Source organism: Poromitra crassiceps (genome assembly GCF_964638095.1).
Source record: "Poromitra crassiceps genome assembly, chromosome: 3".
NCBI classification, from domain to species: Eukaryota; Metazoa; Chordata; class Actinopteri; order Beryciformes; family Melamphaidae; genus Poromitra; species Poromitra crassiceps.
Window position 1 is genome coordinate 69,533,695 of NC_139625.1, and position 27,626 is coordinate 69,561,320.

The following is a 27,626-nucleotide window of genomic DNA, read 5'->3' on the forward strand; positions in this document are numbered from 1 at the left end:
TTTACCTTGAGTGGTTTAGACAGCTGCAGTCTCTACTCCAGTGGTTCTCAAACTTGTTCATGTCAAGGATCCAACCAAGGAGCCCCATGAGAATTTGTTGCAGGGTCCCCCCATCTATATTAGTGTATGAAATGGTGCTACATTCGGTCATGTTACTTATAAAAGTTACCCCCCCCCCCCCCATTTGCTGGGAACTCCCTGAAACCGCTGGTCCAGACCCCACTTTAAGACCTGTCACTATACTTGAACAAGATGGTTTAATGAGGTCGGCTCTACACGCTTATTGATCAATAAAATCCACAGCACTTTTAGAAATTCCACATTTTACTTTAATAGATGAATCTTTCATTTGTAGGTCATGTATACCAAAGAACAAACAAAAGGTTCAATGTCCCCTGTCAAAAAAACAATGGCAATAAGGCATTTGAATGTGTTCAGGCTGCCGTCGAGGTGGGGTCATTTCCATAATCCTTGGAAAATGACTCCTTACACATAAAAAGGAACAAGTTCCTCTAACATCCTGGAAGTTCTTATTCAGGGATGCAAACTAGTCACCTTTAGGTGGCAGTCACCCTTTTGATCCCAAAATAGGGCACTTAACTGAATGATTTTGAGTGGTTTTGTATCAGCTCTGGTATGTCACCTTTTTCACTCTGAGTTTGCATCCCTGTTACTACTTTTGCTGATTTTGCCTCAATGGATGAGTTCTCTTATGTAGAGCAGTTGCAGCACAGAGGGCCTACAGCAGGGGTGCCCAATACGTCGATCGCGATCGACCGGTCGATCGCGAAGGTAGTGTGGTAGATCGCATGGCATTGAGGGGAAAACATTTTTTTTTTTTTTTTTTTTTATAATAAAATAAAATATAATGGAAGTACATGCAGTTGTTTATTTTAATTATGGATCATAATACAATGCAATTGTATTGTAAACTGAGAAAAAATAAATCATGTATTGGGGGGGAAAAAGTGATGCATCGATTTAAGATGCATCGATAATCGTAATCGAATCGAATCGTAGCCCTCTGAATCATAATCGAATCGAATCATGTGGCCAGTGAAGATTCACAGCCCTAATGTCAAGTGGTTGTGGGACAACGAGAAAGTGTTGTGAGGTTAGTTACTGCAGGCTGGAAACGATGTGTGTGCGTTTGCGATGTTGAAACTGGACTGGTAGATCTCGGGAGGCTGGCTACTTGAAAAGAAGATCTTGGGTCAAAAAAGTTTGGGCACCCCTGGCCTACAGTATATCTTCCCTTGATGTCATCTAGATATACAGTATATCCTCCCTTGATGTCTTCTAGATATCACAGTTAAGTCCAACTTCAGTCTTCACTCCTGCTGGTCTGCCAGGTCAATCTGCTCAAAGTACCTGAAGAACAAACAAGATCATGAGCATTTTTATGTGCACACAGTATTTAGGATAGTAACTCATATTGGTTAGGGCAGCAGATTCCAACCTTTTCCAACTCAGGGCCCACTTGAAACAATTCCATAAGTAACACTGACAGAATTATAACTATTTTGGTCATGGGTTTCATAGACTTTCCGTAATAAAACATCCAAGTAGGAAAAATCTTATCAGATGGGGGACCCTGGGACAAAAGCTTATCAAATGGGGGTCCATTGTCTAATGTGTGTCCGTTTAGGGGTCCTTGTCATGAAAAACCACTGGCCTAAACAAATGAGAGCATGGTTGAGACTGGACAGTTGGGTTGGTAGCTTTTGCCACAGCGGTGGTACGTACCTGGCAACAAGACAGATCAGCAGGTTGAGAGCAGACAGTCTCTCGTCCTCCTGACTCTCCTGTGGAAGCAGAGGGACAGACACAAACCAGTTGTCAGTACTGACAAATGTCCACAGCCAAGCACTGACAAAGGAATGTTTAAAACAATCTAACATTTGCACTAGCGCCTCCTCTGGTTGGTCGGGGCTCCTATTGGAGGCGGAAGGGAACTGGTGGGAATAGCGTGATCCTCCCACCTGCTATGTCCTGCTTCCCGCTGTCAGGTGAAAAGAAGCGGCTGGCAACTGCGCATGTGTCGGAGGAAGCATGCTGCTATAGTCTCACCTCTCCCCAGATTGGCAGAGGGTGGAGCAGCAGGGGGGAAATTGGCCAAATACAATTGGGGAGAAAATCAGCAATAATAAACAAAACCTAACATTTAATATGAATTAAGTGTCTGTTTGGTTACTCTATGATATCACCGACTGATGTGACAATATCCAATCTATAGCCAATTCATGAAAGATTTTACATTTACTGTTCTAAACAAGCAGACTCTGCTGTACAGGGACTGGGAGGTGTTTTGTGTTTTTGGTTTGTTTGGAATAAACTGAAGAAGTGAGTATAGGGAGCACAGGAACATGCAGTACTAACAGATTGAGCCCTACCAGAGTGCTGCGGAGCAAGGCACATCTCCTGGCCAGCTGTCTAATGAGGGAGTGGGCTTCAGGCAACAGAGGTTTCTCCAAGCAGGCCAACAATGCATACAGCCAGCGGCCCTATAACGCACACAAAAAATACCATACAGGAAATGCCTTGTTAAATTTGAACAGACTGCCCATTGATTGCAATGCTGAAATCAGAGGTGGAAGTTGTGTTCATCCACTACCACTAAGCTTAGCTTCGTGCTAGTGCATCAAGCACTTAGCTTGCTTAGCTAGTGCTTCTCAGGCTGGGCTAGCACGAAATTCTCACCAGAATTTAAGTATAGATGGAAACCGCATTCATATAGTCCCAGCTGGCAAGTGCAGAAATGTGTTTGCTGTTTTCATATTGTGGCCATAATAGTCAGCATCATGAGATGTGACACAACCACAAACTGCCTTCTAGTTGCCATGCAGATTTTGATCAATCACAGGTTGAACCATTCCATGTGCACAAACTAAAAATGTCTCTTTCAATAGCTCAGTGGTACTCAACGTGGGGTCCGGGGACCACCGGGAGTCCCCAGCAAATTCATTAAATCTCTAAATTCACCATTACTTCATTTACAAGAAGCTAACACAATCAGAGAAGACTGTTTTAGTCATAGTTTAACTGTTTTCTCTCTACCTACATTACTGATAGTCATGGGATTCTGAACAAAATCCTATCTGACAATATAAATATTCTCAGATTTGGTTCAGAGAAACAAAATCTCATCAAATAGGGGTCAGTTGCTCTAATATGGACCAAATGATGGGTCCTTGATATGAAAAGGGTTGAGAATCACTAGAATAGCTCACCCAAACATTCCATTAGAAGAGGAGACAGGAAGAACGGGTGTATACTGTGAAATATAGTAACATTCATTTTGCTAGATGTTGCAAAATGAGATTTCACCGGCACCGAGCAGAAATTGGGATAAATAAACTTCTGTGACCGGACCGCTCCAGCCGAAGAACGCAGAGTGAACTCACCAACTGAGGAACGAAGTCTCTCTCCTCAAACCAGACGATCAGAATCTCCAACACCGCCGACACCGTGGCCTGGAGACAGAGAGAGAGAGAAGGAAACGGGTACATCACAGACTGGTGTACTCATTCTAAGTCACGCATGAGTATGAGCTGAATGGCTAAATGACAAGGTTGCCTACCTGGTTGAGTCTGCTGACGATGCTGAGGAAGGGAGGGAAGCCCATCTGGACACAGACACATGTCCGGATCATTCTCATTTACACATCAAGCAAAAAAAACACATTTTGTTTCTGACAGTTACGGACTAGCAAAATAAACCAATCAAACAGACAAATGTTTTATAGGTAAATAGTTGAATTAAAACAACTGTCAAACAATTTCTTACAATCACACACACCTTGCTATAGTCCAATGCTGGGTCTGTATCAGCATCACAGGACGAAGTGCCCAGGTAGATCTTCTCTCCTAAACAAAACCTCTTCCATCCCTCCTCGTCTGTCAGCGTTGGCTGGGGGAAACACACGAACACACACGGTTGGTTCAATACAAAAGGAGTCTCTTGCGCGTCAGCCCCTCCACAAAAGGAGGTCGGTGCTCTCAGGACAGGACAGTATTATGACAAAAGTTCAATGGACAAACCAAAGAGGATCCTGGAGCACACGATTCACTGGAAAATTGCTTTATTCAATGACTAACGTTTCGACGCCTGCTGCGTCTTCATCAGAGTCAAAACTGTTTTGACTCTGATGAAGACGCAGCAGGCGTCGAAACGTTAGTCATTGAATAAAGCAATTTTCCAGTGAATCGTGTGCTCCAGGATCCTCTTTGGTTTGTCCATTGAACTTTTGACACACGGTTGGTTGTTGTACAGGGGTGTGTTACGCCAAAGTGATTGCTGTCAGATTGCAGATATTTAAACTTAAAAATGGACTGGATTGGTTATAATCTAGGGCACAGAGCCGGCAAAAAAATACAGTCATAAGGATAATTGCAAGAGATCATTTCTATAATATTTCCCCCATCCGTAAATCAAGATTATTATGGTCTAGTTTCCAAATATGCCTAAACAGGGATATTAGACATACCAAACACATACGATACAATAGTATTGCCAATAATAATTTAAATATCATGGCAAATTATGTTATGAACTGAAAACACTTATTTGGCCACAATTGTGATTATTCAGTTACAAGAGACATTCAAGTTTCACAAAGACATACCTTTGCTATTACCACAGACATAAAGTTAGGTGTATTACATGTGATGACGAATACCTTTTTTACATCAAAAGTCCCACTAGTACATGTTTTTGTTACCCAGGAAAGCAGCAGGGGATAGCAGCAGCAGCATCGCCTTTTAATTAAACTTTTATATTGCACTCTCAACCCGCGTTTCTCCACCACTGCGGGCTGTCTCTTCCCCCTCCCTTTTCCCTTCTTCTCTCACGGCTGAGCAAAAACAAAATGGAAACTTCCGGGTAAAAATGTCAAACTAATGTAATTTAAACAAGTAAATAGCCTCACTGATACACGTTGGAGGAGAAAGGGTCTTTCAACTAAGGAACGAAGCAGCAAACATTGTATCAAAATACTCGTTTTATGTTGTTTTTATGTTAAGATTACATAATAGTGAAACTGTGGCTTTAAAGCATTACTCAAAATGTGAATGTTACAACAAGCGGTTTATTTTTGAAAGAGCTCAAGCGGGCGGCCTACTAACCTACTTACATTCTGGCTGACTTGACGCAGTCTATGCACCTGGGGCTGTGTGGGGTGCACTGCACTCGTGCATGACGAGAGACAGTTTTCTCTCGCCATATTCTATCAATTTAAAGTAATTAAGTGTTAAGAAAGTCGAATTTCAGGCTGTGGGAATCACTTTGACTCACGCTGGAAAAGGGGCGGCAACTCAAGAGGACGAGAAGCAAGGAAAATCTGTGGCGTGCAGAGCCGGCCCACCTAAAAAAAAAAAACCCCACCTAACTGGCAGGGTCGCTCTATCTGCTAAACGGCCCGGCTTGGAAACTTTTAGACTGAAGAAAATGACACTAGTTTGTGGATATTAATGGGATTTTTGGCCAGTCTAAAGGGCTTAAGATCCAGATAAAAGCAGCTGTAGACAGATGTATATAAACTGGGTGATACAGCAGCAATCACTTTTTGGCACGACAGATGAAACATCCAATGTGACGTTAATGAGTGAAGACCACTTCCTAGTGACTGAATGAATGTTAACATCCCTGCCGTCTCCTCACCATCAGCACGTTGTCGTCCAGAGTCTGACTGCTCCAGTGGCTCCTGTGCCTGGCAATGCTCTGAAAAACAAACAGAGCATGGGGTAAGCCTGACTAAAACCAAACATAGAGCATGGGGTAAGCCTGACTCTGAAAACAGATTGCACAAGCATCATTCCAGCAGATCTAGAGGGAAAAGTTGACCCAGGAAATATGATATTCAGTGTTACCTGTTGGATGTCAGAGAAGCAGTTGACTTCAGTGTTACCTGTCGGATGTCGGAGAAGCAGCTGACTTGATGGTGTTGCCATCTGAGACTGGGGGAGAAACCCACTGGAGCAGCCTGGCAGCCCGCCACCTGGAACACAGCAGACAGATCAGCCTCACGGGTAGGGCTGCAACAAACGATTATTTTCATAATTATTGATTAATCTGACGATTATCTTCTCGCCTAATCGATTAGTCCTTTGATCTATAAAATGTCACCAAAAAAAGTCTATCACTTTTCCCCCAAAGCCCAATGACATCATCCTCAAATGTATTTTTTTGTCCTGACCAACAACAGCCCACAACCCAAAGATAATCAGTTTATTGTCATAGAAGACCTAACCCTAACCAGAAAATATTCATAGCTGGAACCAGATAATTTTAGTAGTCTAAACCAGAGGTTTTCCAAAGTGGGTGCCAGCACTCCAAATGTCCTTTCACAGGTTTTAATAGTTCCTCAAAACCGGGCAACAGCAACAACGAACGTTTCAGCCAAAGGCCTTCCTCAGCGTTGGGTTAGGGTTAGGGTCCAACGCTGAGGAAGGCCTTTGGCTGAAACGTTTGTTGTTGCTGCCCGGCTTTGAGAAACTATTAAAACCTGTGAAAGGACATTTGGAGTGCTGGCTTTTTCTCACTACTGAACTCTTTGCTTGTCCTGTCCCCAGTGAGTTTTTAATCTATTTTGAGAGTGCTCGCTACCGGTGAGTTGGAAACAATGGAGATGATTGTGGATTACAGGAGGAACAAAGCCCCACCTTCCCCCATCACCCTGGGTGACTCCCCGGTCAACACTGTGGAGTCCTTCCGCTTCCTGGGGACCATCATCAGCCAAGACCTAAAATGGGAGCTGAACATCAGAGCTCTCACCAAGAAGGCACAGCAGAGGATGTACTTTGTGCGGCAGCTGAAGAAATTCAAAGTGCTAAAGGCCACGATGGTACACTTCTACACCTCCATCGTTGAGTCCATCCTCACCTCCTCCATCACCGTCTGGTATGCTGCTGCCACTCTCAAAGACATCAACAGACTTCAGCACATCATCCGCTGCGCTGAGAAGATAATCGGATGCAACCTGCCATCCCTCCAGGACCTGCATGCAGCCAGGACACTGAAGCGGTCTCGCAAGATCATGGCTGACCCCTCCCACCCTGGCCACAAACTCTTTAAGACAATCCCCCACGGCAAGAGACTGAGGTCTGCCAAGACCAGCTTCTTCCCAACCGCCATCAGCCTCACCAACAAGGCCCGGAAACCCCTTCCGCCAAGGACCTCACCAACAACCCCCCCCCCCCCCACACACACACACACACACACACACACACACAAACTCACTACCTCCTCCTAAACTCAACTGAACCCCCCCCCCCCCCCCTGCACATTTAATGCCCATTTAACTTAGTCTGTACATTTCATGTACATTCAATGTAAACTCTTATTTAACTCCAACTGGAAATTCATGTAAATCCACTGTCTATTTAACGTCTATTTAACTCAGTCTGTAAATATCATGTAAATCCAACATATTCATATTTATCATCCAAAGAACACTTGGATGGATGTACACTCATGTACATATTGTATATATTTACTCGATTTGATTACACTTGCAACTTTGTGATTGTCTTTAGTTATCTTCCTACTTCTTATCAAATTCAACTTCTGTAAATTCAAGTTACAAATTCCTCGTATGTAACTTGCATACTGTGGCAATAAAAGTGATTCTGATTCTGATTGAATAGTCTAAATGTGCGTACTTTGAATAAAGAGATGTTCAGAGATAGTTGTTTTGGAGATTTTTTTGTATAGACATCCAATAATTTAGTGAAACTAAGCAAGTAACTTTCCTGAGCTTTGTTTGAGGGGAGACTCATGTTCTCAGACTTCGAAAACCCCTGGTCTAAACGATTCATCGTTTGTAAAAGATAGTTGGCAATACATTTTCTTGCGATTGACTGATTGACTAATTAATCGTTGGAGATTTGGAAGATTTGGACTGATGATCAGCTCACCTGTTAAGCGCTGAGAACATAGACACCAAAATCATCCATGACCATGTTCTGTGTCTTCCATTTATCCTGTGCAGTTACTGAACCATATCTCATCATAAAGCTATTAACGTTACTCTATCAGTCACTTCTGTCTCTGACTCTCTCTGCGACCGTTGTCTCTCAATTATTAAAATAAGGATGTAAAATAACGTATAACAACATATATGTGGACTCACAGATGCGTTGACAGTTTGCTTCTTTTTCAGTTTCTTGGGGTCGATCTGAGCCACCACCACCTCTGGACACAATGACGCCTCCAACCTGATGAGACCAAAAACACTGTTGCTGCACAGATAGATGACCAGTAGTGAAAGCAACGCATCTGTCTCTGCACCGCCCTAGATGATGACTGACTGACTGACTGACTGACTGACTGTCTGTCTGTCTGTCTGTCTGTCTGTCTGTCTGTCTGAAGGTGATGACGCTTGACTGCTGCAGTGGCACCCGGAAGGACTTTTTGTTGTCGTGATTACGCTGATTCGTCCTATATTACAATTTACAAAACACACAATTTCCATCAACATAATTTCTGAACCTCGAAGGTACCTACGTACTTAGCCTCAACGCGAGAATCATCAGTCGAATGACTGATGAGTCTCGCGTTGAGGCTACTACGTACTGAACTTGTCGCAGGTATTCCCTGGGGTTTCTAGGAGGTCCGTGCAGGTCCAGGTCCTCTGTACCGTCTGCAGCCTCCACGGGCAGCAGCCTCGGCATCAGCTCCTCCACGTCCGACTTCATTGTGTTTTCAATTTTTAACTAGCTAACGAACAAATTGCTATCAAACCTAAATACAACAACAAGTTACAGTTACAAGGAAGGTGCCTGCTTAGGACAAAAAGTCCTTTTGCGACGAAAAAAACACGTTTTTCACAGCTGGCAAGCCCAAATTGAGCCAAAAGAACACATTAAAGTAGCCATCTTGCTTTTTAACGCGAGGTGATGACGCGTTCAGTGTGCGCGGCGGAGGTTGCCATAGTAATGAAACGCTACGCCGTTCTCTCCAGCCAGAGGTCAGAGTCCAAAAAATCTCCACGTTTTACCTTATCATACGCTGTTTTTGTTTATCATTTCACAATAAAAAATGTATACAATAATTGTCTTTGAGGTAGCCTAAAACTCAAAAACAAAATGAAAAGCTTTGACGAGCGACACAAGTTGTGTTTTGAGCACTTCTTGGATTAATGATTATCCCCTCACTGTATTCACCTTATATCTTATCTCCACTCTGCTCATTCTCCACTCTGAGCCTGCATAACAGCAACAGCTTGGAGCCAATGTCCAAATTAAGCCACGACTATCGTTAGCTGAAGTTATTTTTCCACCGTTATGGACATTTTTGACTTGACGGTCTCCTGTTAAAACTTCCAGAATGGTTGTTTCACAGTTTTGCTTATTCCTGTGGTGCGGAGGAATGGTGTTGGTGATTTTACCTCACATAAATCAGGGCTTGCTGTCTGACTACAAGATCTGTGGAGATTCAGAATGTGAAAGTAAGTGGTTAAAATATGGCCTACAGTCCATGTTGTAGCCTTCATTTGGCTGATGATCATGAGTTGTAGGCTATATTTTATTTTTACTCACCTATTTTAATATCTTCGTGTCTCTGTCTGTCTGGCATTGTGTGTGTGTGTGTGTGTGTGTGTGTGTGTGTGTGTGTGTGTGTGTGTGTGTGTGTGTGTGTGTGTGTGTGTGTGTGCGCGCGCGTGTGCGTGTGCGTGTGCGTGTGTGTGTGTGTAGGTCTAATGAGCAAGGTGCAGGCCACCAGGGACCACCGTGGTAAGGACTGTCGCTTCCTGAGCTTCAGAAAAGGAGGCACCATCTTTGTTTACCACAAACTGACCGGCAAGAGACAAGACCTGTGGGCAGGAAGTGTATGTCTGATATTTCAGGACATCTCAGTCTACTTGTCCTCTTAGTTTGTCTGTCTGTCTGTCTGTCTGTCTGTCTCTCTTTGTGTGGGTGTGTGTGTGTGTGTGTGTGTGTGTGTGTGTGTGTGTGTGTGTGTGTGTGTGTGTGTGTGTGTGTGTGTGTGTGTGTGTGTGTGTGCGTGGTGTGTGTGTGTGTGTGTGTGTGTGTGTGTGTGTGTGTGTGTGTGTGTGGGCGCGTGCGTGCGACGTGCGTGCATGTGTGTCCTCATATACAGAACATAGTGAGCACACATCCCAAACAGAACGTTTTAAAGTTAGCTCAGGAAAATTGCTCTTTCCCCATACAAAGAAAAAGAAAAAGAGAAAAGCATGTAGTGAAAAAGTAAACCTATAGGTAATATTCTATATTAGTGATGAAAAGTTTATCTTTTGGGGCACAGTGGCTCATTCAGGACCGAAAAAGTCTTAAAATGTCCAATGACAAAAGGCAGGTAATTGCTATTAAATATGGCCAAAACTTTTAAAATATGGTGTTTTCTTGTGTGCCGTTTTTGTGGTGAGAAAATCAGCCCAGTTAGCCTATAAACTATTTTGATGGGGCAACAGTCGCAATTCACATAATCTTTGTCTCCTTTTTAACTCTTTTCCCCCCAGATTGATAAGCAGTTTGGCTATTTCCCAAAGGATGCAGTAAAGGAGGAGCAGGTGTATGTAACTACAGAGAAAGTAGTGGAGACACAGGTAAACTGGCTTTGATTTCACTTGCTCTTCAGATTGCAGACTGTGAAAAGACTCTTACACATAGTTAGTAGACAGGGTGATCACAAATTAAATGGAACACAAAGATAGTAACAAGTCGAAGTCAGAAAGTCCTTCCTTGTTTTAAACCGTTTAAGCCTAGGATTAGTACTCTTTGTTTCCTGTAGAAGTGTTACTGTTAGTTAGTTGTCTAAATAAATGCAATATTACTCACCATGTTCACACCATCCTTATCTCCCCTTCTCATTCAGAAATCTGATTTCTTCTGTATGGATGAGCATGGCTATCCCATTGACTCCGGCCACCTGGACACAGAGGACGACGATGATCAGGGAATCCAAAAGCAGGAGTCAGAAACCAGCCCAGACACCAACGACACCAATGCTGAAAGTCCCTCAACCTTTGAAGATCCCACTACAGAGCCTCCAGTGTCTGCCCAGGAAGTTGACGACAGCACATTGACAGGAACTGACAAAAACAACGGTGATGACAACGACGCTGCTGCTGCTGCTGGGACTCATGAGGAAGAAGACTCTGGTGCTGATGATAAGGAGACACCCGAGGCTCAGAACAAACAAGGTGGGTCTTCATCCTCTTCCCCCTCCCCCCCTACCTCCTCCTCCTGGCTCGGGTCATCTGTGACAGGATGGCTAGGTCTTGCAGAAGAGGGAGAACCTGGCATTTTGGCTGAAGGAGAGAAAGAAGATGAGAAACAGGCCGAAGCTTCTATCACTTCTTCGGTGACGGGTTGGCTGGGATTTGGAAGAGAGGGAAAACCGGACGATTCCACAGAAGCTGTGAAAAAAGAAGAGAAAAAGGGAGGAGTGAGAGAAAGTGGTGATTCATTGACTTCGACGGTGACTGGGTGGCTTGGTTTTGGAGGCGAGAGAAGAACAGATAATTCCAAAGAAAGAGAGAAAGATGGAGAAGCAGGTGAAGAGGAAACAGGGGAGACATTCAGGAGCAGGAGGTTGGCTCTGGATCTAGACAACAATCAATTACAGGATGAGGAGAACAAAGAGATCGGGGCATTGGATTGGCTGGGAAACGGACTGACCAGCACGCTTGGGTTCGGACTGACCAATCAGGACAGGACCAATGAGGAGACAATCCAGGAAGTGGAACCACCGATATCTCGCTCTTGGATGGATATAGGGATTGGGGTCGTTTTAGGTTTCGATAAAGATAAGGGTGGAACTGACGATATTGTGGGAAGTGGCTTGAAAGAGAGAGAAGAGACACTACCTGCACTGACAGATGAGGGAAAGACAGAGCCAAGCAAAGAAAGGAGAGGTGAGGAGGAGGAGGAGGCTGAGACTGAAACAGAGGCAGTAATAAAGAGAGTGGATTCCAGCATTGGCACCAGAGATATCAGTAGATCAGAAGTCCTAGAAACTCAAAAAGATCAAAATCTCCCCTCAGAGATAGAGACAGCATCAGGTACCACAGCGTCTCTCCATGCTGACAGTGTTTTAGAAAACTTGGACGGTAAAAAGGACAGCATCTTACCTGAAAATACTGGATCAGAGGAAGGTGAGCACAAAGTCTATACTCTCCAGAACGAGTCAGAGAAAGAGTCCCAGTCATTCTTCTCCGTAGATGGATTCACTTCCATGCTGGATGGCTTACTTCAGGTAGATGATGAGGACAACGATGACATAGATAATAAGGGTAAAGAGATACTAGATGAGGAAAAATCTGCAAAAACCTTGAGTGAAGTTCATCAGGTTTCTATTAATCAGGATTTACCAACCCAAACCGACATCACAACCCTGGGTTCCAGTTTGAATTCTGTGGATTCTGCATTGGATTCCATGGGACATTCTGTGGATGAAGATGAGGAAGATGACAAAGATGAGCGGCAAAGCAAAAATACGGGGATGGCGGATGGGGAAGTGGGACAAACCTTTACGTATCAGATTGAGAACACAAAAGACTCCACCGAAGCATCTGTGGAAGTTGAGGATAGTGGTGATGATGATAAGGGTGAGGAGAGTAATGTGGAGACAGAGCTACTTCACAGAGATTTCCAACTAACAGGTGATGACACGATGCAAACTAAAGAACCAACACAGCAGAGTCAAGTCAGCGGTGATGAAGGAGACAGCAGTGGGAAGAGTTGGCCTTCCTCTTCCACAGCTAAGGACAGTGATGAGGATACCGTCTTTGCTCCACAGAGCATAAAAACTACCGTTGATGACACAGATAGGGTAGCCATGTCTGACACAGCAGAAACAAACGAGACCTCAATGAAACTAGAGGTTGACACCACTCAGGAAGAGACGTACCATGAGTTAGGACAGGAGGGAGAGACACACCCCGCTGAATCTCTTTATCAGGATAGCTCTCAGGAGTTTGGCAGACCCCAATATGCCAGTCTGAATACTGAAATTCCCAATGAAAACGCCTCAGAAGAGGACAGAGGCAGATTGGCCTCTACTGAGCGCACATCCAATCAAAACACAAATATGGACAATATACATCAAGCCTCTGTACCTCCACAGATGCCAGAGGGAGACACACACAGTGATGGTGACAGCGACAATCTAAAGGTAGATTATGCTGAGAATAAAGCTGAGAAAGAGGATGAAAACAATGTCCAGTCAGCTCAAACCGAGACAGAGACATTTGGCTTTGAGAAAGAGATCTTGAATGAAACTGAGCTACAGTCAGCTGGAAGGTCTCAAAATGAAACCAATGTACACGGTATCCAATCAGAAAGTCCCACTCAGAATGATGCTGGTATGCAATCAGAAACTCCCACTCAGAATGATGCTGGCTCGCTCGAGTCAATAAGTGCTGCAGAAAGGTCAAAGGCTGAAAATGGCTTGGAAACAGCAGCAAAGACTGTGGATTATGAGAAGTCGGAGGAAGAGGAAGGGGAGAGTCTGGATAAGAACAGGCTCGCGGCAGTTAATTTGAGTCTGAGAGAAGTGCCTGTAACAGAAGGTTCCAACCAGCTTTATTCTCAGGCTGCCAAATATGGATCTGTGACGGACAGCGAAGAGCAAGAAGAAGAGCGAGACGACTCTGAGGATGGAGTGAGGTCAATAGATGAAGGGCTGATAAAGACAGGAACGCATAATCTGATGGATGGCGATGGTAAAATGTTAGAGGAGAGGAGAGGAGAACATCAGAAGACATCCATTGAGGGAATGGAGGAGAAGAGAAGAGATGAGATGAGGATACTGGAGGACAGCCAATCAGAAGGAAGTGGGAATGAAGAGATTGATAGTAACGATGCTGGCGGCATCTTTGACCACACTCATAGTCAGTTTGTCAATGGTGTTGTCTCCAGTGATAAGATTGGTGGTTTTAAAGCTGATCAGTCAGGAAAAGTCGAGCACAGAGTCAATGCAGATGAAACCAGCACCACTGGACTTTCTACTGACAATAGGGGCAGAAGCATTGAGGGCGAAGACAAGAAGATAAACCTATCGCATGATGATATAAGTGTGAACGAAGGAGCTGATAGGCTGATGATGAGTAATGATGACAGTATGGTTGGTGATGAATCCACCGGCAAGGCCAAGGGAGAAAGGGAGATTTCAGCTTCATCCAGTGACACTGTTGAAAGTCAGGTCGTGATGTCTGAACAGACTGTTTCAAATGAGTCCAGTGGTCCTACTGGTTATTCAGATGCCAAAGAAGACCAAAATAGAGGCACAGTAATGCCTAAAAGTGGAGGAGCATTTGGTCTCTTCAAAAATGCCTTCGGTTTTTTCAGCCCAACACCTAGCACCCAAACTAAGGACCCCAAAAAACCTACACCCATTCAAGACAGCAGGCAAGAGGAAACATCTCAGCCACAAGATTCTCTGACTCCTGAACAATATCTGGGGTCAACTACAGATTCAATTCAGGTTCACATCCAAGATGTGCACCCCGACACTCCTGCCTTCCCGTCCCAACAGCAGCCTGAACCTTCTCCTCCCTTTACCGAGGCCCGGGGATTATCTCTGTCCCACACCGAGTCCCATTCTCTTCAGCATTCCCCTTCTCCCAACCAAGAAACCCATTTCAAAACAACAGCAGCAGCACTCTCCAAACACTACGGGACCCTCCTCGCCCATATGAATGTGGAAGACACCACCATTGTGTTAGAGCTCTTTGGGCGACACAAAGTGCAGTGGTTGGATTACACCTTGGGATGCTCGGACACTGTGATGGAAGACCCTGACAATGACGAGTCCATACTCTCAGATATGGAAAAACTCTTGGATCACCACAGGGAGACACTGATCTGTCCTAGTGTAAAACTTGTTGATGCAGCGCAGGAGGACAATGAAAAGACCCGAACACTCATTGCCCTCCAGAAACTAGATATGCTGTTGGCGAAAGTGAAAGAGATCATCAACCCAGGGACATCAGACAAAAAAGATAAAGAATCCACTGCTGAGGCAGACCCAAGCAAGATAGAAGATTCTTCTGTAGGCCTGCATGAAAACACCCACAAAGATGAAGTGATGGGGGAGCAATGGACGGATGCACAAATGGGTGGAGAGATGGGGAAAGAGCGGCAAACTGAGGTAGAGAAAAGAGGAGGGACAGAGAAAGGAAGCAGAGAACAGACAATGTCCCATGAGAAGCCAGCTATACAGGTGTCCAGTCCTCACAACCAGGCAGGACCACAGCCAGTGGAAGGTATGGATGACCCATGTGTCCTTTCATAATGGAAAATGATTATTAAAAGATAATTCAGTCATGGAACACCTCTCATCCAAACACAATGTGTGACCACATTTATAAAGATGCAATATACTATTTTATATTCATGATTGTTTTACTTTTACATAGACAGATACAATGGTCACATCAAAGTAATGTTAGCTAATTTGCAATGAGAGTGCTTTGAACAGATTGATTGGTGCTCATATGCATGATAATTGAGGGGAACTACTTCTGTAGCTGTCTTTCAATTCAGGGTTCAAATTGATCTCATGACCTTTGTCAGGTCATCCTCTCTCACTCTCCTGCTTTTCCTGTTCTTACTTGCTAGATGCTTACTGTATGTGTCCCTCTCTCTGATTATAAACACAGGGGTGATGAAGCAGCTTCTGGACTCTGTTCATCAGATCACTGGAGATGCAACCACTGACATTCTTGCAGTGAGGGAGCTCCTCAAATGGCTTATTGTGCGGGTAAGACTTATCAGCAGATTGTGGAGGCCGAATTGAGGTCAAATTGCCTTTCAATATTCCAAGCTGTAAGTTAAAATCTATACAGTAGTCAAGGCAATAGAAGGCTTTCTACAGCCTATTTTCAAACCTTAAATGCTATTTTCCCGATGGATGACATATAATAAAAACAATGGCTGTATAACTGATAATTCTGCACAAGCCTATGACATCAACTTATGCTGCGTTCATGTGCTCCTCAGATCTATCATATTTACGAGTTACGACCACATGAAAGGTCCTCAAATGTCGTATTTACGAGTGGGAATTTGGGAAATTTCGATGATACCCGAGTTTCCGGGTTGTGAGATTGCGTGAGGATTCGGGACTTCAACAATTGTGGAAAACATGGAGTCCGTGCCACCAATTGACTGTAAAAAGTTATATATTTTGTTATTCTGTTCATAGTAGCTATCATTTATTTTTAGTAGTTGCAAATCATGGCCTATATGGTAGCTACCATAATGACCCACTACTTGCTTTTGGTAAGAAAACACCAGCCACAAGAAAACAACCTGACTTCTGGCATCCATGTTTGTTGCTCTTTCCGACCAAGAGCACTTGAATGGTGTCCGTAAATTACGACTCTACAACGGGTAAATATGAGCTTCAGAGGAGCACATGAATGCAGCATCATTACATACAGTAAATACTCCAGTAGTTACTCCAAATGTGACCCAGGCTCCTTCCATACCCCATACATTTGTGTGCAAATAGGAACTGAGTTTGAAGGGTATAGCTTTTTGAAAACCCTGGTTTGATTCAAACCTGAGAACATGGTAATAACTTGCCAAAATAATGTATTTGAACAAGAAAATTGCATCACAGACAACAGAACAATCAAATCAATAGCATCAAAAATAAAGTTACATTTGTTTCATTTTCAACATTGATTTAAAAGAAGAAGAATAAGAAGAATAAGAAGAAAAGCAGAAATAGTAGAAAACTAGAAAAGCACAGGTTTGCAGTCCTTGTACATATTAGCTCCTACATATACTTTTGTGTCTTCTGTCTGCGTCCTCTTTACCTTCACCCCTAATGGCATACAATTTGCAGAGATACATTGCTTGTCTGAGAGATGTGTTTCATCATTACAAAAAAATAAGCAGATAATAAATGTAGGCTATTAAATGTTGCTTTTAGCCTGATATGTTGCTTTATAATCCTAATAAAACATGTCGTATGGGGAGGGACTATTTTCAACAGTGCAATTCATTACAATGAATTTATTTAATAAGCTGGGGATGGCCAGAAGTAAATGAAGTGCATCACTAACAGTGTTTATGGTAATTTCCCACTTTTTTCTTGCATGTTATTATACTATACAGTGGTTCCCAACCTTAGGGTCGTGACTCGCGACCCTAAGTGGGGTTGCCTGGAAGTCAAATAGGGTCGCCTGATTTTTTTTACAACACACACAATTTAAAACTAGCAAAGTTTAAAGTGAAAGTGATCATCTCTAAGATTTCAGTTTTGTTCTCTTGGATGACACCTATGGCGACGATTGGTAATTGCAGGTGAGATCCAAACTGTCAATGGGCTCACTATCAGATAGATAGTTACTTTAATTTTTATTATTTTAGATGAAAATGTTTGCGATTATAACTTTAAATCGGGATTCTGAGAATAAAGTCAGAATTCTGAAAATAAAGTCAGAATTTTTAGATTAAAGTCAGAATTCTCAGAATTCTGAGGGGGGGAAAAGAAGCATACTGTTACATGTGATATCACTAATGTCACTGATGATATTATCGATGGTGTACCAGAATTTGAATGTCTAGTGTCCCTAGATGATGAACTAACCATTTACAAAACATGAATATACATTTGAAGATGATTAATAAATGCTATGTTAACATTAACATATCACAAATATGTTGTAAGTAATCTCTAAACTTTTAGTAAATAAAGTGTTCCTCACCTAAATGATGTGTAAATCATTTACAATTAATTTACAAGGCTTTCTGTATCCCCTAATCTAAAGTGTAAACCATTCATCATGACACATAAATGTGTTACATACAAGGGGGTAGCTCTGTCAAAATTGAAGCCAATGCGGAAGTGCACTTAAACCTGCATTCTTTCGGATGGCCTGCAGGGGGCGACCCATTGGTCTGTGGACTTCTGTTTTTTGACGCCTCACGTATGGCATTTTGGCCATTACCATCTTGGATCTCGACACAAGTCCAGGGGTTTCCCACAGAGCACGGCCTGCTATTGGTCCGTGATCGGCGAGCTGTGTGATCAATGGACAAGTGACCTGTCAATCACGCCCCAAAACATAGTCTGAAACTAGCGATTGAGACCATAAACACGTTAGGAAAGTGTTTACTGAGGCCATACTTGAGGCTTCAAAACAGAAGTCCACAAACCAATGGGTCGCCCCCTGCAGGCAAAGAGGACACTTCCGCATTGGCTTCAATTTTGACAAACAGAGCTACCCCCTTGTATGTAACACATTTATGTGTGATGAATGGTTTACACTTTAGATTAGGAGATGCAGAAAGCCTTGTAAATGAATTGTAAATTATTTACACATCATTTACAACTGGTGAGGAACACTTCATTTACTAAAGGTTTATTGATGACACACTTGTATATGTTAACATAAGATTTATTAATAATCTACAAATGTATATTCATGTTTTGTAAATGGTTAGTTCCTCATTAACTAAAGGCTTATAAATGATTTACGACTGAACGTTATTATAAAGTGTTACCAACTCATTGTGAGTCAGAGTCAGTAATACTGGGTTTGTGGCCATAAATGTCAAGTGAAGGATAATGTTTTGTGGGGACCGGCCCCTCTGGGACACAAATTAAGCCTTGGACAGCTGGTTGTCCAATAGGCAAATGTTTTGAAGGTGTCTACAATCTGTGAAAACTGGTCCTTTTAAGACACTGAACTTCTGACATACTGAGATGTGACTGCCTCTGGCATGCAGCGTTGCCTCCTTCTCAGCTGTCAAGCTGGCTTTAGGTTCCAACGTCACTCACATTCCTTAGGGCAGGACTCTATTTCTCTCACCGAGCCAGCTGGCAATCAACACTGTGAGTTAGTGTGACGGCAAATTATTGTAAAATGCGAATTTGAAAGAGAAAGCTATTTGCTGGTTTCAAATGGATACAAATGAGGTCATTTCGGTGAGTATCAGCCTATTACTGGTAGTGGTGTGTGTGTGGGTTGAAATCGATACCTGTGTCCTACTTGGACCAACTTGTTTTGAGCCTGTGGTTGTAACTCAAAGCAGGTGACACATGGTCACACGCTGTTCCAGAGAATATGCCTTTGTGTTGAAAAAAATGGGTTAATAACACCAACGTTTGAAATGATTATGTTAGTCGGGAACTCATCAAAGACGTTAGGTTACTGAGAAGCTTTTTGTTGCTTGTTTTGGTGCCACCTGTTTGCTTTGGTGTCACTTTAAAAGCATCCCGATGTGTCTGTGTGGCGTTCTACAATTGGTGACGTTTGCGACTGGACCATTTAAACTGGCGGGGGTGTGGTCATTACTACACGAGACTTTATGCGCTTCAAAGAACACATGTATTGTTCAGTGTCCTTAAATGTACCACCATATAATATATTTGCCATATTAGTGAGCAACATAAATATGGTATAGGTTTGAGTGAGTTTGTGGAGAGACTGTAGTATTGTGGACCCCCCTTGGACGTGCAACATGACGTGATCCTGTCTTGAGCGTCAGTGTTGTTAGGTGAACTTGCCGCTACTAGCTCGGGTTGACACAGCTTCGGCATCTGTTCCCAAATGATAACATAAATGTACAAAATATGACTAAAATTAAATAATTCTGAAATGGCGGAACACCTGGCGAGTGAAAAACTGGCCAGCAAAGCGGCCGACTTTCAAGCGACGGCGGAGACTTACTACAGCATCGCCGTGGAGAAAGTGAAAGATGTAGGTTACGTTATTATGTGGCAGTTCTCGTTAGCATTAGCAAGCTAGGTTTCGCCGCTTAACCTAACTAGCGCACTTGTACTGCTGGGCAATGGAGAACAGTTGGGTCTTCCCATCTTTTGTGACTTTGTGCGGGTCCTTTTTAATACCATGTAACGTTAGGCCTATGTGTTGCCAGTGCCATTAACCAGCTGTCTTAAACGTCCGTATGTTGTGTTTTCTGTTGTTTTTCACGTGTTAAAGTAGTCAGAAGATGTCCGAATCTTCCGTGAAGAAAGAAATGCACTGTCAATGAAATGCACCAACGTAGCTGTTACCGTGCCGGGTTATCATTTCCTTCTTTTAGCAATTGTGTAATCACTGTCTGTAAGTTACAGTAACGTTATTGACCAAAACATGAGTTCTCTGGCTGCCAGGAGGAGATAGGTGGGCACCATGCAGTCAACAGTGTTTCGGAATTGTATTGGAAAGAGGCATGGCTGATGTTACACATGTTATGTACTGTCTTTTCAAGTACTACTAGTAGTGATTAGCTACCTGGACCAAATGTAGGCTGCCGTTTCTGGTAGCTCCCAATGACTACCCATACACTACTAGCTATTATAGCAACACCTGTATTTCTTAAAGCTTCTATTATTAGACGGGTCAGGTGGAAATCCAGTCTGGATTTCAAAGACTGTACAAAATTTTGGTTAGTGTTTTAGAGACTGATTGACAGTTGACACCGGCTCCTATGGTATCATAGCTTTATTACATTGACTATAATGCCACCCCACCCCCACCTCCCTCTCCAGGTTGTGTCGACGCTGCCTGATGACATCAGACCAGGGCCGGACCTGTACGGGTTGCCATGGGAACCAGTCATCATCTCCAGTCTGGTGGGGCTCCTAACGATGCTTTTGTTCACCTGTCGATGTTATAGCTCTGTGAGTACACACGCACACACACACACACACACACACACACACACACACACACACACACACACACACACACACACACACACACACACTTAGAGTTTGGTCACAACAATGCTATTCATCTGGATATGTTGTAATTCTTGACATAGTATATAACACATTCCATTGGCAATCAATCCATTATTCGCTCTGATGACTAACCTCACTGTTCTCTCCCTGTTCCTCCATAGGTCAAAAGCAGAATGTATCTAAGTAAGTTCCTCTGACTTCTTCATTCCACTTCATTCACTTCACAATTCTACAGCTTGGCATCACTGGTCCCCTTTCCCCTCTCTCTGTCGACTGTATACTGTTCCATCAAGCACAATTGTCATAGTAATCATTTAAATGTAAATGCATGTTTGTAAATGTTGTGTATTCATGGTGTCTCAGGTAAGGAGAGGCATATGGCTGAGCAGGTGGCAGAGCTGCTGAATGAGAAGTGTAAAGTCCTGGAGACTCTCAGCAAATGTCAACAAGAGGTCAGTACTACTACTAATGCAGATGCTGACTGTCTGCTGGCCTCCAAACAATTCTTATCTGACATACATTGATCCATTTAAACGTAGCCTAACCTAAGTAATGTAATGTGTTTGGTTTTCTACGGCATGAAAAAAACGGACTTAGAACCGGGGTCCAAAATTAGCACCAGCCACCAGCCAAATGCTGGTAAAATATGCAAATGGCTGGTAGATTTGCTTCACTCACCAGCTGGTAAAGATTGAACATTCACTACTCCTTTGGCCAGTGGACAAACACGTTAATTTGGGACCCTGCTTATAACACAGAACAGTGTGATCAAAACAGCAAAAGCAGGAAACTCTCCATTACAAATTAATAAGAGATATATGTCGAAATAACTTGAAATCCTGAAGAAATATCTCTGGTTGTAGTGATTGTGGGTCTTTTCTGCACTTAATCGGATTCGTTTTTCTTTATTGTGTCATTTGTAGTATGATGACCTGGAGGGCACACTGAGAGACAGTGGTGTCTTGGCCCAAACTGAAAGGACGGAGAGTCTGGAGGTAAGACCAGAGAAAAAGAGAAACTAACACATGTCTGAAACCTTGGAGAAATCCTCAATTAAATCAATAAAATCTGTTTGATTGCTAACCATAATTCTTCTACTGTGACTCCACATCAGCTATAATCAAAAATAACTACACAGAAGTATACTTAAACTACATAACAAATTTACACAACTGAACTACATAAATAATTTAGAAACTGAGACACAAATTGACCACAATAAAACCGAACTGTTGTCTACCACTATGGAATGTATCTTGTCACCCTGTGTTTGAAGGAAATCCTAAACTTCTGACTAGAGTCTGAGCTGAGGGGAAAAGCCTATTATTTTGGCCTTATAGAGCTCAACAGTCGTATGACGTCTCCAGCCCCGGAAGAGAATTCCCCATTCATTTTCTCCATAGATATTTTGAAAAATCCTTATATAATGAGTTTTCAGGCTGGAACCAAGCCAACCGGCGACCTACTGAATCGTGAGTGACCATACAACATTTCACTTGGAGTAAAAACAAAAAATGTAATGTGCGGCAAAAAAATCATTGGTTGGCTTGGTTCCAGTTTTAAAACTCGTTATATAGAGAGGTCATGTGACTGTTGAGCTCTATTTTGGCAAGGCAAATAACTTCAAATTCAATTGGTTTATATTAAAGGGCCCATATTTTGCTAATATAATGTATTATTATTTTATTGTTGGCCTCCAGTAGAGTAACTTATTGCATCAGTCATAGTTTAAAAAACTCATTGTTTATCTTGTACTGGCTCTCACTGCCCCCTTCAGTTCACCCTCTGTCTGAAACGCTCTGTTTTTAGGTCCTGTCCCTGAACCCCCACCCTCCGGAAAATACTCCAGGTGGGCAGCGCGAGGAGTTTTTGCGTTTGCAAACTTCTGCCCAGAGAGCTATCGCTGTAGAAGCGAGACTGTCTGTCTGTCTGTCTGTCTGTCTGTCTGACTATCTATCTATCTATCTATCTATCTAGATAAGATAGATAGATAGATAGATAGATAGATAGATAGATAGATAGATAGATAGATAGATAGTCATGCATAACAGAAACAGACAGGCGATCTCTGCTATGGCTACTAAATTTGGTAGTTGTAAAACAATTATATCAACGAGCAACTGATTGTCAAAACGAATTTGACCATCGATGAAAAACGTGACTTGGACATAAAGCAAGCTATCAATTGATTTATCAACATCCCCCTAGCTATCTACAGCTCCGCTAGGCCGGGCTGCACCCGGACATTTCCTTCAGTGGCTGGCCAAGCAGGGATTCTATTACCACGGCCTGCCATAACGTTACACCGGGAGCTTCACACTAGCTAATGTAGCTAGTTAGCTAACTTCCCAAATGCTTGTGACTATAGTGTGCCTCTCCTAGCAAAGGCTACACGGACCAAACCAAAATGAGGACTTGGAGAAGTCAGCAAGTTGGACTAACGTTACAAGTTCTGAAAATATGTGCCTTTCGTCATTCATCGGTTGTTCATGTCTATAAGGCAGCTGTGCTGCTAGGCTAAATAGCAAGTGCTAACGTTACCCAGCCGGTAAGTAACGTTAGCGCTTCCTAGCAGCACATTGGACCGATGCTGGAATGAGACACATATTTTCAGAACTTACCACTTCAGTCCTACATCCTGGCTCACTTCCATGTCGTCTCCTTGTTTTTGCGGTCTGGAATCCGTTATTCCATGAGACTACTACTGTTGTGTTAGTCCCAGACAGCCAGGCTAGAGAGAGCCTGGTGAGTGGTGACGCCGCCGCAGGTTACTGAAACACAGAACAGGGAAGAGAGGGGAAGGGTGGGAGCTAGCGTGCGCGCGCTGCGCGCCGGCCGGCGGCAACGCTTTGTTGCCAGGGTAACAAGTCCTTACTGACGTCACAAAAATTATGGTTCTCGCACAAAATCGCCATAAATCCATGTCATCTCGTCTACGAGAGTTCATAGGCGCGAGGGGTGGTTCATGGGGGTAACATTAAAACACTTTCACATATTTATTTGAAGCTTAGCCCATGTTTAATATGACCATCCAAGATTGTAACAACATATATATGATACAAAATTAAGAAATGCATAATATGGCCCCTTTAAGTTTGACAAGTTGAACTTTGATCAGTTTGCTTGTAGGCTAACAATAAAACCACAATATAAAAATGCTGCTCTACTCATGATGTGCAAGGAGATTTTATTGAAGATAATGATTTGAAGCGCCCAAAACAAAATTGTCGGTGCACACAGTATCGCTTTTTTACACATCCACAAGTGTCTCAGTCTGTTGGGTTGGGCGGATCCACACTCTCCTCCCTCACCAGCACTTCCACCTGGACCCCTCCCCCCTCTAATGTTGACTCCTCTCTGTCTCTCTCTCGCTCTCGCTCTTACAAACACAGAGAAATATAATATAATATAATATATAGAGAAGTAGAGATTTTTTTTACGAATAGCATCTCTTCTCCCTCCCCCACCAGGTCAAAGGCAGAGAGCTGGAGCGAACTAAAAGGGATATGGAGCGGGATGTGGAACAACTGAAGGAGCAGCTGGACTGGCAGAGAGAGCACAGGATGCAGCAAGAGAGGAGGGTAGGAGGAACACAGACACCATCATTAAAGTGTAACTTACCCCCAAAACACTTTTTTCAGCTTTTAACCAATATATATAACTTTGGGGGTGGTGTGTGAAGAATTCTGGTCACAATTTCCACATTTGAGACCAAACTGTTGCCATTCTACCATTTGTATCATTTTTCAGCAGCATAACTGGCATAAGTGCCCTCTATGGGTGGAACACTGCTTTTTTTTTTGCCCTCAAATGAATGGGAGATTTGATACGTCGTGACGTCACGATGAACCAAAGACTATGGGATTTCAAGATAGTTACTCCCCTACTCCCCCTGTACCCTTTCGGCTCCTCACAACTCCAAGCCTATTCCCATGATGTCACTTGACCTGTTAATCACCTGTTAATTGATTACAATCGCCTGTTATTTTCCTACCAACTCCTATGTAACACAATACTATCAATAAATGCCACTATAATCATAAAAGGAAGGAAATGGCATTGTGTTGCTGTAAATCATTCCCAACCTTTTTCATACTAAGGAGCCCTATGATGAGATTTGGTCTCTCAGATGCAAATCTTATTATTATTATTATTTTCTTATGTAGCCTAGATATGATTTTGTCCAGAATTCCATATACCGTAAATTCCGGACTATAAGCCGCGGCTTTTTTCCCGTTTTTTGGCCCCTGCGGCTTATATAACGGTGCGTCTTATCTATGGATTTTTTCAGAAAAAAAAAAAAAAAAAAAAAAATCTCTCTTTTTTAGCACTCTTTCTAACTATAAATCCACTTTTGTTTTAATTTCCTCTCTTGCCCTCTTTTCACCACACCGCGGACACTGTGTGCACTGTAAAAATAAACAACGGTGGTGTTGTGTTATGTTGTTTTGTTGAAATGTTACGGTAATACGGTAAATGGGAGCTTCCTCAAACAGCCATCTCTTTCCCGACAATCCCCTCTGTGCGTGACCACTTACATATGGTAATTACGGTAAGCAAACGGCCACAAGCCCATCAACTCCCTCCCCCGACTACCAGGAGAAAATCACAAACTTCGGCGAATTCACACAAAGGAAGATCAAGGAATATTCCATCGAACCGGAGCAGATCATAAATATGGATGAAGTGCCTTTGACGTTCGACCTGCCACTCACTCGGACTGTTAACAAGAAGCGCCCTGGAGGATTCTTTCACCAAAAAAAAGCTTTGCTCGTTCTCGACAGCATGAGGACGAGCAGTAGATGATCATGAGGTGGTTTTTCAGACGTGTCGATATAGCAGTTTATCGCAAAAGTGTAATGGAAACACATTTTTCGCATTTGCACGTCATGTGACCCATATTATCCCTTGGAAAAGGAGCGGAAAATAAGTTTGGTAAGTAAGGTTCGATAGCCGTGTCAAAACCTCCGCAGCAAGTGGAAAACTTTGAAGCAACGCTACCTAGCAGAAAGACGAGTGTTGTGCAAAAGCGTAGCCGGGCAAATTAGATAATGTTTAATGGCAGAAATCGGTCCATGGTGACAGCAGGCTGCCTGTGTGCGCGCATTTGGCACAGCGGCGAGATGAGAGGATGAAAAGCACACACTGGTGCGGTGGTGCTGTCTGAAGTGAATACAGTGACTGTGAGTAGGCTAATACATTGCACACGTTTCAGGTGCAATTATAGAACCAAATCAGCCTTTTCCCCCCTCCATCTCTAAATCGGACCAGTTGTAGGCTATTAGGCTACCTTTTTTCCTCTGCCTGTCGCGCTGACTGCATTCACGCAGCCAGCAACATTTTGCGACTCATTTTCTTTTGAATTGATAATCAGGCTCGTTTATATGCATTGTAACTTCATGTTGGGATTTCCATTGACCATTGGTTGGATTTGAGCATGCAGGGGACGGGATATGGGGCAGATCCCCGTGCGTAATCACTGTGGCAGCTGCTGCAACGGGGAATCACTCAAACGCAACTTCAATGGAAACGCCTACAAGTCGCAATTGTACATTGTCGAAGTTGTAGAAATATCGCAATTCTTTTGCGAAAAACTGTAATGGAAACACAGCTATAGATGAAGAGGAGTTCGTTGGTTTTGAGTGACAATGAAGGAGAGAGGAGAGTGGTTGACGAAGCCACCCTGAACCTGTTCGTTTCCGACACTGAAGATGAGGACTTTGGTGGTTTCAGTACGCAGGAAGAAGAGGAAGACGAGCATTAGTGACTTGACTTCTCTGGTTACAGGTTTGCTGCACATATAGCCTATTGTTGTGTGATTTTGTCTGGGGATTAGTGACCTGACTTTTGTTTTGTTTTGTTGAAATGTTAATAAATGGGAGCTTCCCCAAACAGCCATCGCTTTCCCGACATTCCTCTCTGTGCACGAACCCTTTCATATGGTAATTAAACATCAAAACACCCGCGGCTTATAGACCGGTGCGGCTTATAGAAGAAAAAAATAGTCAATTTTGGTCCCGCGGCTTATACACCGGTGCGTCTTATAGTCCGGAATTTACGGTAATTAGGTTGAGAGACAACATAGAATGCTGGAATCCTCTCAAGGACCACTGGTGGTCTTCTGTGCCCCTTTTCGCTGGGGACATGGAGCTGCTGCTGCACTGACGCTCTGCCCGTCTCTCTGTGACCAGCGGCTTGCCCAGTCGTATGCAGCGGTTCATGCAAACAGATGCGGGATTCCCACAATAGTTACCCCCCTACTCCCCCTGTACCCTTTCCCGGCTCCTCACAACTCAAGCCTATTGGAGGGAGGGAGGGGTTATTGTGTGTTTGCAGCTGCAGCTCCGAGCCCCCGCACCAAAGTGAGCCTCCCCTGAGCGACTTTCATCCCCGCCGTCATTTCCGCAAACAAATCTCATCGCAGTTTAGCGCACATGTAAAATATAACGCTATACTACAACGTGACAACGTGACAAAGCTGCTCTAAACACATCGGCTACTATAATATATTTCCCTGCATCTCATATTGAGATTAGATCCGTATTGAGTTTTGACAGACTGAATGGATTGAGCCGAGGAGGAGGAGGAGGGAGCTCTGCAGCTCTGCCCTGCGCTGCGCCCTGAGAGGAAAAATCAGAGGTGCAGTAACTTTTAACAAGAATCACAAAAAAGGCCCCAAACGAAAATTAAAAACGGATTTCATGGCGCGGTATATGGCAAGTTGGACGAGGGAATGACGTGGAGAAATCTCGCATTGTGATTACATGAGTGTGAGAGCGGGGCGTTTGTCCTGACTATTGTGCTGTGCTCTCACGTCACTAGTCTCTTTTAACGTAAGTTACACAAGCCGCCACACACACATGGGAGAAAAATAATTAAATTTCTAGTTCGCCACTGAATGGCCAAATTGATATAACTTTCAACCATTTTGAGCAACGCTGTTTCCATACAGGCCACCA

General features: G+C 43.3%; 2 protein-coding genes across 3 annotated transcripts in view; one reads left to right on the plus strand and one right to left on the minus strand.

Annotated features, from left to right (window-relative positions):
* Window positions 1-349: 349 nt before the first annotated feature.
* gemin2 (gem (nuclear organelle) associated protein 2) lies at window positions 350-8,860 on the minus strand. The gene is made up of 10 exons (XM_083633311.1): window positions 8,572-8,860; window positions 8,129-8,213; window positions 5,906-5,995; window positions 5,659-5,718; window positions 3,799-3,909; window positions 3,581-3,625; window positions 3,405-3,473; window positions 2,394-2,504; window positions 1,747-1,805; window positions 350-1,371 (listed from the first exon to the last, which is right to left on the minus strand). The coding sequence occupies exons 1-10, from the start codon at window positions 8,691-8,693 to the stop codon at window positions 1,332-1,334; spliced, it is 792 nt and encodes a 263-aa protein (XP_083489437.1). The 5' UTR covers window positions 8,694-8,860; the 3' UTR covers window positions 350-1,331.
* A 9,919-nt stretch (window positions 8,861-18,779) lies between these two features.
* mia2 (MIA SH3 domain ER export factor 2) overlaps window positions 18,780-27,626 on the plus strand; it is a 29,820-nt gene continuing 20,973 nt past the window's right edge. Inside the window, exons 1-6 of one of the 2 annotated variants that reach the window (XM_083632837.1) lie at window positions 18,780-18,903; window positions 20,473-20,604; window positions 20,829-20,850; window positions 21,031-21,119; window positions 21,591-21,662; window positions 24,138-24,248. In XM_083632837.1, the coding sequence (XP_083488963.1) occupies window positions 18,880-18,903; window positions 20,473-20,604; window positions 20,829-20,850; window positions 21,031-21,119; window positions 21,591-21,662; window positions 24,138-24,248 (450 nt within the window). In that variant the 5' untranslated portion in view covers window positions 18,780-18,879. Of the gene's footprint in view, window positions 18,904-19,526; window positions 19,679-20,472; window positions 20,605-20,828; window positions 20,851-21,030; window positions 21,120-21,590; window positions 21,663-24,137; window positions 24,249-27,626 lie in introns of those variants that run through there. The other variant, XM_083632836.1, reaches the window with a different exon arrangement.